Source organism: Quercus suber, unplaced genomic scaffold (genome assembly GCF_002906115.3).
Source record: "Quercus suber isolate HL8 unplaced genomic scaffold, Cork oak 2.0 scaffold_19, whole genome shotgun sequence".
In the NCBI taxonomy this organism is placed as follows: Eukaryota; Viridiplantae; Streptophyta; class Magnoliopsida; order Fagales; family Fagaceae; genus Quercus; species Quercus suber.
Genome location: NW_027069484.1, coordinates 1,065,177 through 1,080,248, shown reverse-complemented (window position 1 = coordinate 1,080,248; position 15,072 = coordinate 1,065,177). Strand labels below are relative to the sequence as shown.

The 15,072-nt window shown below is 36.5% G+C and overlaps 2 protein-coding genes across 2 annotated transcripts; one reads left to right on the top strand and one right to left on the bottom strand.

Annotated features, from left to right (window-relative positions):
- The first annotated feature begins 7,224 nt into the window (after positions 1–7,224).
- LOC112005205 (pentatricopeptide repeat-containing protein At1g05750, chloroplastic) lies at positions 7,225–9,127 on the top strand. The gene has a single exon (XM_024037460.2). It carries the CDS (start codon positions 7,474–7,476, stop codon positions 9,025–9,027), a length of 1,554 nt encoding a protein of 517 aa, XP_023893228.1. The 5' UTR covers positions 7,225–7,473; the 3' UTR covers positions 9,028–9,127.
- Positions 9,128–9,586: 459 nt separating this feature from the next.
- Positions 9,587–11,595, bottom strand: LOC112005216 (putative pentatricopeptide repeat-containing protein At3g11460, mitochondrial). The gene has a single exon (XM_024037473.2). It carries the CDS (start codon positions 11,447–11,449, stop codon positions 10,505–10,507), a length of 945 nt encoding a protein of 314 aa, XP_023893241.1. The 5' UTR covers positions 11,450–11,595; the 3' UTR covers positions 9,587–10,504.
- Between the last annotated feature and the right edge of the window lie 3,477 nt (positions 11,596–15,072).

Below are 15,072 nucleotides of genomic sequence, written 5' to 3'. Positions count from 1 at the left end.
GCCAAATGAAAAACTTCTAAGTTGTGTATTCAATGTGTGGGAGGTCATATATACTCATTTCTATAATGAAGATAGTCCACTTGATTTCGTATCAGTTGTGTATGACTCGATTGAATTGATCATTGAAGTTCACTCTAGACTAAGGACTATTCCACACTTGATCCACACACAATACATAAGTTTAATGTTCAATGAATGCTTATTTCATTTCTGTGATTGTACATGCTCAAATGTGATGTGTGTGTGCTCAACCATATGTGGATCAAACCAAAAAGATTTTTGTTCTTTTTGTTTGCTTTTGGAAGTGATTTGTATCACCTATGTTTTTCAAAGTTTTCAAATTATTTTTGTGTAAAAAACATATTTTTTGGGTATTTTCGTGACTTATTTCATATTTAAGTTCAGTCACGAGTGAAAGGGTCCAATTCTCAAGTTTTCCAGTTTTGGATAGAGAGTTTTCCGGCTATTTCGCGACTGTTTCGTGTGTAAAGCTTACCAGCGAAATACCAGCGAGATACCAGCGAAATTTTCGCGGGATTCTAACCAGCGAGATACCAGCGAGAATTTTCAAATCAGCTTTTCAAAGGGTATTTCGTGGGTCATTTGTTTTATACTCCTCCCATCTTCTCCCAAACCCTTGTTTTAATGTTTTTACATCAAAACCCAACTAAATTCAAGTGTTTTTTTTTTTTTTTAATTTCATTAACATCTCTAAGGTAATCTTTAACTCTTTTCATTGATTTTGATCCTTAGATTATGTTTTTGAGAGGTTTTATGTTCATAGTTGGGATTTTCTCAAATGGGAGTTGGAAAACTTAATTTTTGTCAATCTTTTTGATTGGGTTTTGTTTTAAATGTTTATTTGGTTTGGATGTTGGTCCCTTATGGCAAAAATAACATGTATTTAGGCAAAATTTTCATATGTTCTTGTATTGTTTAGCATACATGTGTAGTGTGTGCACTCTATGTGTTTGATAAAATGCCCAAATGACATTTTCTCATTGTTTTGGACTCCGATGAGTACCAAGTTTTGGAGATCACTATAATTATTCATGTTTATCATGTTTTGATCATTGGTAGTGTGTTTTATACACTTTGCCCCATGAGTGCTTATTCATGCATTGGTTATGCATCTCATATGCACACTAGATGCACACTAGTTGCACCTTTGCTGTACACACTTGAACGCTTGACATTTTTCTTTTTCATTCACTTATGCTAGTTAAGTCTTTTTAGACCTTTTAGCACATTTAACACGTTCTTGTGTCTATGTCATGCCTAGGTCCATATCATGTTCCATCATCCTTAGCATGTCATGTTCTTTATGCTTTGTAGCATTTTTAAAAAAAATGTTTTTGTCTTATGTTTGAGCTTCATTTTCTCATTCATCTTGCACCCTCCATGCACCCTCCATGCATCATCTTCATATTTTTTTTCTTTTCCTCATTCCTCTTGATTCATTTGTCTATTCATGACAAAAAGAGAGAGAAATTTTACCTCGTGCACATTCGTAGGGGGAGAAAGCCATAGGGGAGATGCATATACTAAGGGAGAGAAGACATTGTTTTAAGAAAACCTTGATTTACTTTATGCTTGTTTTCTCATTGCTTTATGGTGCTTTGATGTGCTTTATTGCTTTCATTGCATCGTGCTTATGTATTGAACATGCTTTTATCCTTATGCTATTGTGCTTTATTGGTTGCATGTTCGGATGATCATTTTCTTTGCTATATGATCATCGTAGTCATTTCCATATGACTGTTTGGTGTATGATCAAGTTGCTCACATGTTTCACATCATGTTTACTTGATCGCAATTTACTTGTTACATTATACTTGTCCATTCATTACTTGCTTTACCTTGAGGGTCTAATGTGTTTTGTGCAAGTGTTTCAGGGTACAGGTATATATGTTCCAAGCTCATCACAACTCCTATGATTCATGATAGGGGGAGTGATATAATAAGGGAAGTATTTTACATTTTTTATGGTTCATTTGTACCCATGTTGCTTTTGTAAGTTTTTAGGGTTTGTTTCATTGCATGTTTGTAGGCTTTTATGGTTTGTGCCATGCATATGCAGTACCTTGATTATGCAGCCTTTTGGCTTGTGTACTTGATGTTTAATATCGTATATTTTACTTCTGTACATCACTCTTGTATCCTTGTAGGATTGTTCCTAGATGCATATACGCTCTATGCATTGGTTGAGTGATGAACACTCTTGTGCCCATGTAGGATTGTTCCTAGATGTAAATACTTCATGTATTTCGCATTAGTTGAGTGTTGGATTTGCAAATGATACTCTTTAAATGAGCTTATCATCTTGCATGTCCGAATGTTCATTCCTTATGTGAATGAGTATAGTGATCACTTTTGTATAGTGATTGCTTGTTTGATCTTGCCATGGTCTATTGTTTTTATTCCATTTTGCTTGATCATGCTAATATTGCTCCATATGTTTTTCAAGTTTTTCTACATACAATGATATTATTGTATTGTTGTGTTTCAAGAGATACTTGTTCATATGTTTCAAGAGCCTTTCAACTTCTAGATTAGGTGTGAGTGAGTTTTGCCTTTGTTCCCAAACTCACGTTTAAGTCTAGAGTCTGTTTTAGGGTTTTGTCACGGAATAGCCAAAATGTGAGATTGTAAAGTTGTTATTTACAACTATGTATTTTGTTGGCTTTTATTCCGTGCTAAATTTGATTGTAATTATTATCAATCGTTTATACCCTATATCTATTGTGGGATTTGTTGTAAGGGTTGTGTGATAGAGAGAGAGTGTGAAGATTCAAGCATTTGAAGGTTGAAGAATTCTCGCGGGTATGTCGCGACCTAGCTTCTCGCGAAGTGAATCATGTGCCCTGCATATGCTAGAATACGAAGAGTTAGGCTAGGTGGAGACAGCTGTGTCTCGCGAATATCTCGCGGGTAAAGCCTTCTCGCGAGACGCCCGCGAGGCAATCTATTCTGCCAACATATACTAAATGACTCACACTTTCTGTGCCTATCCTATATATACCCTCATTACCCACAAATGTTGAGGAATGCTTCAGAGAGAAAAACCTAGCCAAACACATTGAGAATTAGAGATTTCCATCCCCACATTTCTCTATACACTTGCTTGTGGTATTTCCTTAACTCTTCCCTCTCCATTTCCATATCATTGAGAGGTTGATAGCCCAAACACTTATCACACCCTTTGAGAGTGTTGTGTGACGTTTTGGTGCTCCTGAGAAGCATTGGAAGAAGCCAAGGATGGCAGATGCAACATGAAGCTTGTTACGGGATCCGGAGAGTTAGACAAGACACGATTCCGAGAAGACTTGTTAGAGTAGGAGCTTGGAGGGCTTAGGTACATCAGGTAGATTAGGTTTGGAGAGTCTCTTGCTAACCCATGTATTCTAACTGATTGTCTAGTGGATCGATTTTTGCTTGGAGGGTGGCGAAGAGGTTTTTCGCCGAGTTCTTCGGTTTCCTCTTCGATAACATGTCTCGGTGTTATCTGTGTTTGCATCCTTCTTCCCTACTCTTGTTTATTTCATTTTTACTGTTGTGTTGCTTTAAATATGGATTAGAGTAGTTGTCTTGTTTATATACTTGTGTTTACACTATTCCGCACTTAGTATTAAGTTAGTGTAAAATCAACCAAGCCGTAATTTTAATTTGGGGGGTCTAAATTGCTCTTTTATTTTCAACACATTTTCGAGCTTTCAAATATTACTTAAGACTAACTAATCATGAATTTTTACATTTTTGTTTCGTATTGATTGTGATGTGAGCACTCTAAATTGCCTATATGGGATGTATATAATCACCTCTTGATTTTTGAAAAAAATCCTATTTCATTTCCGTCAGATGATGTTTTTGAAAGGTTAATGTCAATGATTGATTTAGGGCATTTGTTTCATATATGTTTGTGATGATGTTTCTGAAAGAGACAAAAAAAAAAAAAAAAAAAAAAAAAAAAAAAAAAAAAAAAACTTATTTTGGCTACATGTTTCTTATAACACTTTGTTTTTTTTAGGATCCAAAAGTACATTGCTATAGGGGTCTTTTCTTTCACCATTAGTAGGATGACCTTCCAATTTGAGTATCATTATTAACTAAATATTTCCTATATCAGTGCAGAAAATTCTCAATTACAATAATTGAATCATGAATTTAGTGAGCATGTAGTCATTCTTATCACATTTTGGATCCTCAAGAGGCATATAAATACTTTTTAGATTATTAGTAAGACTTTACAAATCATGAAAAATACTCTTAAAAATGAAAATTCACCATTATGAGTATAATGTAGTTCGACATTTAAATTTCAAAAAAAATTATTAGTATTTTTAAATCATGTCAATGACTAATATGGACTATGAAATCAATAGCCTAATATTTTGCTTATAAAGTGGGTATACTTACACTATCTCTTTTAGTTTCTATTGCTATTTTGGAGTTGTAGACCCCAATAAGAGCATGTACATTTCAATAATGAATAATGTCTTTTGCAAATAAATGGAATATAATTTTCTAATTATTTCTTTGAGTTTGTATATTAAAAGGGAAATTGATACAAAATTTAGTAAAAACTGATATCGTAAGTGCTTTTTGGGATATTAAAAACATTAAGTTCCATTTTAATGGATCATATATGATTGAGTTGAAATATTAAAAAACCACTTAGTTTTTTTTTTTTTTTTCCTCACTTAGTTTGAATCTTTTATTTTGTTAATGCTTAATAAATGATAGTTTTATTCATTTATTAATTTGGCTTGGAATTTTAGTGTATTTTTTATTCTTAAATGGTCAAAAAAATTATTCATATTTTGCCCACACACATAAAATCTCGGTTTCACCCTTGATTCACATAACACCAAATGGAAGAAACTCACATTCACTCGAAGAGTTAGAAAACTTTTAACTACTTTTTTTTTTCTCCTATTTCACTCTTGGTTTGGAATGAAATAATGCATGGGATATATATAGTTATATACTACCCCATGCAACCTTTGTCTCAATTACATTTATTATATAAACTCCCCACATTGATAAGTATTAGGATCCTCTTCATTTTATAATCAATTTCTTGTTATAATTAAATATTACAAATATACAGGTATATCCAATACTACATTTAGGATTTTACATGACATAACTGTTAGCATAACCAGTAAAGATAGAATCAAGTTTGTTAGAGATGATAATCAGGCTAAGATTGTAGCCAACACTAGATTGTAGTCCGTACCAGTAGATTAGTATTATACTAGATAGGTGTAATCTTGATTGTAAAGTTTATCTTTATCTTTTCCTTTTACCTTTAATTATCACATTCTTTAGTGATATATATCACTTGTATATTGATACTTCTATAAATACAAGCATGGACAGCTAATATGCTTAAGCCGCCATTTTCCACAAACATAGTTTCTTTCAATAACATTTTGTACACTATTGTATTGTATTCAAGAAATAAAATTTTAACTTGCAATTGAACTCTTTGTTCTCATTTATAAACTCTCCACGTAACATCAACAAACTTCTCACATGAATTCACTATAATATTGTCAAATATTAAAAAGCTTAATTAAACAATTTTAACTTCTAACAGTCTTCTCTACAATTTTAACTTCACTATAATCAAGAATTCTTTGATCAATTAACAGCTAGTTATAAAGAGAAAATCAGTAGAGCTAAGAATCAGCTCTCCCAAAGCCACTTGCCGGTAATTAATAAATTATGACTTTGCTTTACCTCAAAAATAATATTTCCTCTCCCCTCCTTTAACTTCTCACTCTCACTTATTAAACACAATATTTCTGTTTTACAGGGCTTTGATGGATCCTGTGACTATGGCTGCGTTTGGTTCGTGTAAAACATTTTCCGGAAAAGGAAAATGTATTCAGGTTGTTTGGCTGTCTCGGAAATCGTTTTACGAAAAATCAATTCTAGTGTTTGGTTCGGTCAAATATTTTACAGAAAATGCTTTTTATTTTACGGAAAATCAATTCTCATGTTTGGTTCAGTCAAAAATTTTACGAAAAATGAAATTCATTTTTTACAAAAAATCAATTCCTATGTTTGGTTTGTGGATCATTTTACGGAAAATATGAAATTCCTTACAAATTTCTACTCCTGCATTACCCAGACAAACCTGTAACAATACAAAACTAATCATCCACTTCAACATCAACATTAATCATCCAAATTCAAGTACCTGCATTGCCTAGATATATCTGTAACAGTACAAAAATAATCATCCACTTCAACAACAAAAATCGATTTCCATAAATATACCCATAATATTAATATAAAAACAGTCACATTAATCGTTCACCATTGTCATTACACCTCCATGGTGTACAAAAATGATACCTACTCGTGGTATCTTAGGTAAGCTACTCAAGTTTATTGTCAGCAGAAGAGAAATTGAATCATTACGAAGTCCTACAGGGAAATGTCGAAGTATAGTGTTAAAAGGTTTTTTTTTTTCCCCCAAGTGTTAAGGCTCTCATTTTACTAATATACTATTAGATTCATCACTTGTTGCTATATCAATTCTTCCGCGCAACCACACATTTTGCCACAAACATGTTCAAGTGGTCCACTTAAAGCAGTGCACTATCTCACTTTTATATTAATTCACCATTTTTTCTTCAAAACTCACAATCCATCACTTAAAATTTGTGTCAAAAGTTCATTCTTTTTTGCATGAATTTCTATGAAATGTTTCATTAACTCAACCAATCATCTAGGGCCATTGAAATTGTTCTAATATTTGCCATAATTTGATAATATGTGTAACTATGATAAATTAACTACCACTTTTATATAGACCCACTACTTGCAACAAAAGTTGTGTCCACACATTTTCTCTTAACATAGTCTCGCACTTACTCAGAAAAGACAAAAACGAAACCTTCACTTCCCAATTTGAACGTATCCCATGATAGTACCCTAACCACTTTCAAAACCGCTGAAAAGTTAGGTGAATAAAGTAAAATATAAAGAGCATCACGGTATTAGGAATAAAATTCAAACCCATGCCTGATGTTGGCACTTGGCCCTTACCCCTAGGCCAACTGATGCATTGGTCAATCCTATACTTTATTATCTCTTTATATTTGTGGCGAAAATTAAATCCACGTAACTATGTTCCAGATTCTATCTTTTGTAAAAAATATATTTGCCACTCATCAAGAATAACAGTGAATAGAGAATACGTTAACTCCTTTCGATTAGGATCCGGGTGCAATTCACCCACCATTCTCTCCCAGTACTTTTTCACTTTTTACTTTTTTTTTCTTTTACTTTTTTTTTTTCTTAACTTTTTTAATCAATGGCTGAGATTGAAAGTTGCTTTTTGCAACTATCAATCTCAGCCATTCATTGGTATTGCAGCTCCTTTCATCTCTCTATCTAGTTCTCTTTCAATTCGATCCACTCATCAAACAAACGGTATTTTGAAGTTTGAACAACAAAATGAACGTTACCGCCTACACTAACACAGCAACTCCAACCCAACTCTCTTCTCCTCCGAAGACACCCAAACCACCACTCCCAACCCAACCCTCCTCCTTACCAAACCACCGTCACCGTGTCTCCCTCCCACAGACCAACAGACCCACCATTGACCCTGTTGTCTCATGGACTTCTTCCATTGCTCGCCACTGCCGAAATGCCCAACTGCCCGAAGCCGCCGCAGAGTTTCAACGCATGAGACTAGCTGGGGTCGAACCCAATCACGTCACTTTCATTACGCTTCTCTCGGCCTGTGCTGATTTCCCACTTGAGAGTGTGGCTTTTGGGTCTTCAATTCATGCTTATGTTCGCAAGTTTGGTTTGCTTACAAACAATGTCATGGTCGGTACCGCACTACTCGATATGTACGCAAAATGCAGACGCGTGGATCTTGCGAGAATGGTTTTTGATGAGATGGGTGTGAAGAATTCGGTGTCTTGGAATACTATGATTGATGGGTATATGCGGAATGGAAAAGTTGAGGACGCGATACAGCTGTTTGATGAAATGCCTGAGAGAGACGCGATTTCTTGGACTGCTTTGATTGGTGGGTTTGTTAAGAAAGATCACTTTGAGCAGGCGTTGCTATGGTTCCAAGAAATGCAGCTTGCCAGAGTGGAACCGGATTATGTCACCATTATTGCAGTACTTTCCGCGTGTGCCAATTTGGGAACCCTTGGTTTGGGTCTATGGATGAATCGATTTGTTATGAAGCAAGACTTTAAGGACAATATTAGGATAAGTAACTCTTTGATAGACATGTATTCCCGATGTGGATGTATCGAATTTGCTCATCAAATCTTTGAGAAAATGACGAAGCGAACCTTGGTATCATGGAATTCAATCATTGTAGGCTTTGCTGTTAACGGTCATGTAGAAGAAGCTCTGGAGTTCTTCGGTTTAATGCAGAAGGAAGGGTTCAAGCCGGATGGGATCAGCTTCACAGGAGCTCTTACTGCATGTAGCCATGCTGGATTAGTTGATGAGGGGCTCAAATTCTTTGATGAAATGAAGAGAGTTCATAGAATTACCCCTAGAATAGAGCACTATGGCTGCATAGTGGATCTTTATAGCCGTGCAGGGAGGTTGGAAGATGCACTGAATGTGATAGAAAACATGCCAATGAAGCCAAATGAAGTTGTGTTGGGGTCATTGCTGGCTGCTTGTAGGACTCATGGGAATGTCAGTTTGGCTGAAAGGTTAATGAATTATCTTTCTGAATTGGACCCCAGTGGCGATTCCAATTATGTTCTCCTTGCGAATATGTATGCAGCCATTGGTAGGTGGGATGGTGCTAGCAAGATTAGAAGGACAATGAAGGCCCGTGGAATACAAAAGAAACCGGGATCTAGTTCAATTGAAATTGATTGTAGCATTCACGAATTTGTGGCTGGCGATAACTGCCATGCTGAAACAGATCGCATTCATGCAATGTTAGAGCTTCTGTCCCTTGAACTGAAACTATGTGGTTATGTACCTCAAACCTTTGAAAATGAATCTTATGAAGATGATTAAAACACATTATTGAGGGTTTAGCAACAGACAGAAGAATGTAATATATGTTTTTTTGTGAAATACTGATCAAGCTAAAGACATCATATTTTTTGCCTATAAATTTCTGTTTTAGATTAATTGCATGTGAAATTTTGTTAGCTCCAGAACCCATGACTAATTAATCTATTGAGGAAATGAAAGAAGAAGAAAATCCAAACAATTTCATTAAAGTTTTTTTTTTCTTTATTAAAAGAAAGCATGTGTAACATGTGTGATAACTTTTTTTTTTTTTTTTTTGTCTACGGAACCAACCAAAGTGTTACAAAAAGAACAATCTGGTCATTTCGTTAACCTCACAGGTTTGAAATTTCAAATTAAAAAATAATAGTAAGAGATCAGTTTGATTTTGAATCAAAATTCAGGGATATTTTTTGCATTTTCTTTAAATTAGATTGAGTCTCTTTCACCACAATGCAAAGCTAATGATCTAAAAATGGCAGATGTTACAAGTATATATGGATACACATACACACGTGTATGGGTACACAAGTATATATTTTAATGCAAAATGGAAGACTACAAAAGGAAGAATGATATATGTATAGAAAGAGTCAGTCAATCTTGACATACTGTTGTAACTAGAGCTGCAAAAGGAAGAATGACATACAGGGAACCAATCATAATGAAGCCTGAATGTCAAGGTGAATGAAAGCCAATACATCGTCATAGTCTACATAGAAAATAAAATTGCTAATTCAATATTTCTGTACAAGCATATTATGTTATTAACCAAGCTAGGTATGGAACTAAAAAAAATTACACTGAAAAATAGCTCCTTACAGAGCTTAATTGAGCAGATTATGATGATGATAATTGTCATAATCTCAAATCAATCATTATTCACAACTCACAACCTCAATCCCTTGAAAAAGACACAATAACGAACATAACATCCGTATAAAGAAAGAAGTGTGTCACCTTAAAATTTATGAATATATTCTTGAAAAGTATAATGATCTCTATTTGTTGGCCAAACTATCCTAACGGCTCCTTTCCCCAATTTTGGACATTTTTATAGTAGCTTCAGTTCAGCTCTTCTACAACTCATGAAATACCAACCCCTTTTATCTTCTGGTCAATGTAACAACTTGTAGCGTGTTCTTATCATCCCTCGCCGATCAATATCACTTAAATATTGATAGCGAGGTCATCAAGAAACACTTAAACCACGCAAAGGAAGAGCAAAGAAACCAAAGAATTTATGGTATACTTTGATATGGCATTTCCATGAGTTGCCACCAAAAAGTATTTCTCAAAAGAAGAAGCTGGCAAAGGTGAAATGAGCACTCTTATCTGTTCGCTTGCTAAATGCTTCAGCTCTAGAAATGAATTTCAATTTTCATGGTGATCCAAGAAGTCAAAATATCTTCCCCAACATAGCTTCTTGAACTATAGAACTCATTCAAGCAACAATCTTAAGTCCAAGCAGGAAAATGATTCACAAAGATTCTACACTCAGTCGCTTCCCATAAAACTTCTCTGCCACCCTCTCAGCCACCTCCAGCTTCCCATGAATTCTACAAGCAGCCAACAATGCGGCCCAAAGAGCTTCGTCAGGCTCTATCTCCATTCCAAAAATCAACTTTTCCGCTTCCTCCACCTGCCCTACCCTCCCCAACATATCCACCATACACGTATAGTGCTCCAGCCCTGGTTTAACCCCAAACCTCCCCTGCATCATCTTGAAATACTCCCTCCCTTTGTCTGTCAAACCGCCATGACTACATGCTGTCAGTACCGTCGTAAAAGTCACGCCATCTGGCCTCTCATTAGCCTCCAACATCCTATCAAACAACCCAAACACTTCACCAAACATCCCATGCATTCCATACCCTGCCATCATCGCTGACCAAGAAATCTCATTCCTCACAGGCATTCCATCAAACACCTTACGCCCATTCTCCAAATCACCACACTTAACATACATTGTTATCAACGCGTTTGAATTTCCCAAATCTAAGGTAAACCCATTAACCAAAACCGCATTGTGGACTTGCCGGCCAAGCCGTAGAGCCGATAACCCGGCGCACGATTTAAGCACAACGGGCAACGTGTGGCGGTCAATGGGTTTGGCAGCAAGGAGCATTTGGCGAAAAAGGGAGAGAGAGTGAGAGAAGAGACTGAGAGATGAGTAGGCTCTGATGAGAGTGTTAAAAAGGTAAGTGGGTCGGCGAGTGGCAAAGGAGAAAAGAAGGTTAGCTTGGTGAAGTTGGGCACAGGAGGCGTAGGAGGAGATGAGCTTAGTTCGGATGAAGTCGTGAGGGGAAATGCCGAGTCTAATTGTTCGGGCGTGAAGACGTTTGAGATTTTGGAGGGTTTTGGTGGAAGAGCAAGCGTCGAGGAGTGTTGCGTACAAGGGTACGATGTCACGAGTGGATGCCATGTTAGCTCTTACCTCTTAGAGCAACGCATGCAATAACATAACAGAGATCTTCTATGGATTAGTATTATTTCTTATTAGCTGCACATAGTTCTAAACTTCAACAAGAGAGTAGTTGTCTGAATTTGAAAAAAATTTTATGAAAAAATGAAAAATGTGATTAACATTTTTTACAGTTTCTTTTTTTTTTTTTTTTTTCATAAAAAAATTTCTAAAATAGATGATTAACAGTTTAAAGGCATGCAATAGCGGAACCCGTACAAAATTTATTAAGGAAAAGATCCGCAGCCACAATCATTTGCCTTCACTACCTACAAAATAGCTGAGGGGAGAGAGGAGATGGCGATGACACTATGACAATTACAAAAGGGCGCCCATGTTGCAAGGGAATCGACTAAATAATTTAAAGATCTAAGAGCATTAGAGTTGTAAGAGCATCCACATCCCAATCTTATATCTCATTTTATTTTACCATTTTAAAAAATTACTTTTTCAATTATACCATACCATTTACAATATACTCAACATCCCAAAACTTTATTTTCATCTTCTACTCATTAAAATAATATATATACGTAATAAAATATATTTTTTGTTTTCTTTGTTTTTTATCAATTTTCTCCCCTGTCCCTTCCAGAATCCTCTGCTCCTTTATTTTCACCTTCTTCCAGCCCCTTCTCCAAATCCCAACTCCTCCACACAACTCCTCCACCATCCACCCTCCTTCATCCATATCAACCCAAAAAAAAAAAAAAAACCAACACCAGAAACCAGCAAACCATTAAGCAGCAAAAAAAACCACAAACCCAGAAATTTATACCAGCAAACCCATTATCCAACAAAAAAACCACAAACCCATTATCCACAAACCCAGAAATTTCTTCCACCGATCCACAAACCCATTATCCATTATCCATTTTCCACAAACCCAGAAATTTCTTCCACCGATCCACAAACCCATTATCCATTATCCATTTTCCACAAACCCAGAAATTTCTTAACCGATCCACAAACCCAGAAATTTCTTCCACCGACCCATCCACAAACCCATTATCCATTATCCACAAACCCAGAAATTTCTTCCACAAACCCACGAACCCATTATCCACAAACCCAGAAATTTCTTCCACAAACCCATTATCCACAAACCCACGAACGTAGAAATTTCTCAAACCCAGAAAGCCAGAAAAACCATCCACCGATCTCCGCCACGCTACAGCCACCACAACGCCAATCACATATACCAGTAAACCCAAAAAAAAAAAAAAAAAAAAGACCATTAACACCAACGCCAATGACAACACCACAGCTCCACCGGTCTCCGCCGTGCCAATCTCGCCACCCACCGATCTCCATCCCGCCGATCTCCACCACGGGGTCTTGGGTCTGAAAATAGCAGATGAGAAAGAAAGAAGGAAGAGAGAGAAAAGAAAGAGAAAAAATGAGAGAGGAGAGAGAATTTGCCGGGTTAAAAGGAGAGAGGAGAAAGAAACGAGAGTATTAAAAAAAAAAAAATTATGCAATTCAGCTACAGTACCATCTTACATTTGAGATGGTACTGTAGCTATATCTCAAATTTTTTTAGCATTCTAGCATATGGCCTTCCTGTTGCTGGCCTTTTTTTGGGCTTGTATGCCAAATGTGCCTTGCATTTGGCATATAGCAAGTCCAATGCGGATGCTCTAAACTCCAGATATCCTATTTTTTTAGCTTTAAACCACCAAATACATGCATTACCTGGGTGTTTATTTGCTAAATTTTTTACAATCTTACTACAATACACTTCTACATTTACACTTTACTATTCATAGATTGTAAAACCAAATATCATTATTTTATTCTGACTCTCCCTCATCTCTGTCTTCCTCACTCCCTTCTCTTCTCCCTCCTCTCTCTGTTTCCCTCTTTTCTCTGTCTGTCCTCTCTCTGTTTCTCTGTCTTCTCTGTCGCTCTCTCTCTAGTTGCCACCATAGGTGGGTTGCTACGATTTTGGTCATGGGTTGGTGGATTTTAGTCTTGGGTTTGCTGATTGGAGTGGTGGCATGGTGAGGTGGAGACAGACGTGGTGGCATGGTTGTCGGCGAGTTTGGCTGGTGGGTTACTAGATTGTCGTGGTCGACGGCATGGTGGTGTAGTTGTTGATGAGATTGATGTGGTGGGTTTCTTTGTGGTTTTTTTTTTTTTACCCTTGGTGGTTCTTGTGGTTGTTGTTGGTTGTGGGTTTGGTGGTTTTTTTTTTAATGGGTTTTGGTGGTTGTTTTAATGGGTTTGGTGGTTGGCATGGTGGTGGCTATTGTGGTTGTGGTTGTGGTTATTGGTCGGCAGCGTGGTGGGTTTGCTGGATGGCAGTGGTGGTTAGTTTTTTTTCTTGGTGGTTGCTAGGTTTTTTTTTTAATATTTTTTATGGTGGTGGTAAGCTTTTAGACACAAGGAAATGGAAAGGAAAAGTGGGCTGATGGTGATGGTTTTGGTTGTGTTGATGTCGGTGGTTGATGGGGGTGGTGGTTAGATTTTTTTCCTTGTGGTGGCTGGGTTTTTTTTAATTATTTTTTATGAAGAGGAAGAGAGAGGGAAAGAGTTGGTGAAAATAATATTTTAATAAATAGATGAGATAATTAAGAAATGGGATGTTTGGTGTGGTGTAAAATGAAATTTTTTGTAAATACCAAATGCGAATGCTCTAATAACATGGGAAAAAGATCATACAAGTTGATGAAGCAGAAAACTGCCTCTCGTCAGTATGCTCCTCATCACTGGTATGGACAACCGTCAATACCTGTTTCAAAGAAACAATGTAAGAGGGCACCTAGGGTCCTGAGGGAGCCACCAATGCTTAAGTCAGTTTATCTCCTTGAAAAACAGAATAAAGTAAGAGATAGTCTAAGTATAGAGCGTAAGTGTATGCATTCATCCCTACTCACTTGTTGTTGTTTGCCTTATATAGCATGTCTGTGAATAAATGCTCAGGGCATTTATTGTGCCAAACATTGGAGGCTTTGAACAGCCTATTGAATGCCATTACATCCTTGTTTAAAGTCTTGTAACAGTTTTACAATGGTCAGCTTAGTTGTCTAAGGCTGTCTGCTGAAGCCCGTAACGTCCAGACCTTGTTAAGGAAGGATTTAGAATCGGATCATTAATGTGTGTAACGGTTGTCAGTGTTACTGACAACTAATTTTACTGACGGTCTACAATCTCATAGTCGACCAAATTAACTAAAGGTCTTATGATTAAATATGGCTCTTCAGTTGCCCCCTTATTCCTTAGTCGTTCCTTCTTTAAGACGAGTAGAGGAATAACTCTGGCGTTTTCTGATTGCTTTTCCTCTTCCTGAAATTTCCGTCCCATCTCATTAATGGAGACGTGATTTTTTGTCAAGTACTGGCCACATGTAATTCATGCCTTGGTTTCACGTGTGAAGGTCTTTATGTGTTTTGAGCTTTTGGCGCCATAAACCAAGCTTTTCGTTTTAGAGAAAAGAAAACTCTTCATCTCCTTTCTTCCTCTTTCTACACCGATTCCATATTTGAGGTATGAAGTATCAAAACTCCTTACTTCTCAAAATCTCGGTAAGATTCTCCTTCTTAGAACTCCATTTATGGTTGATTTGTCTTTGGTTCGGCGTG

Bases quoted from the DNA above. Each gene is read 5' to 3' on its own strand.
- LOC112005205 (XM_024037460.2), top strand. From the start codon at position 7,474: ATGAACGTTACCGCCTACACTAACACAGCAACTCCAACCCAACTCTCT.
- LOC112005216 (XM_024037473.2), bottom strand. From the start codon at position 11,449: ATGGCATCCACTCGTGACATCGTACCCTTGTACGCAACACTCCTCGAC.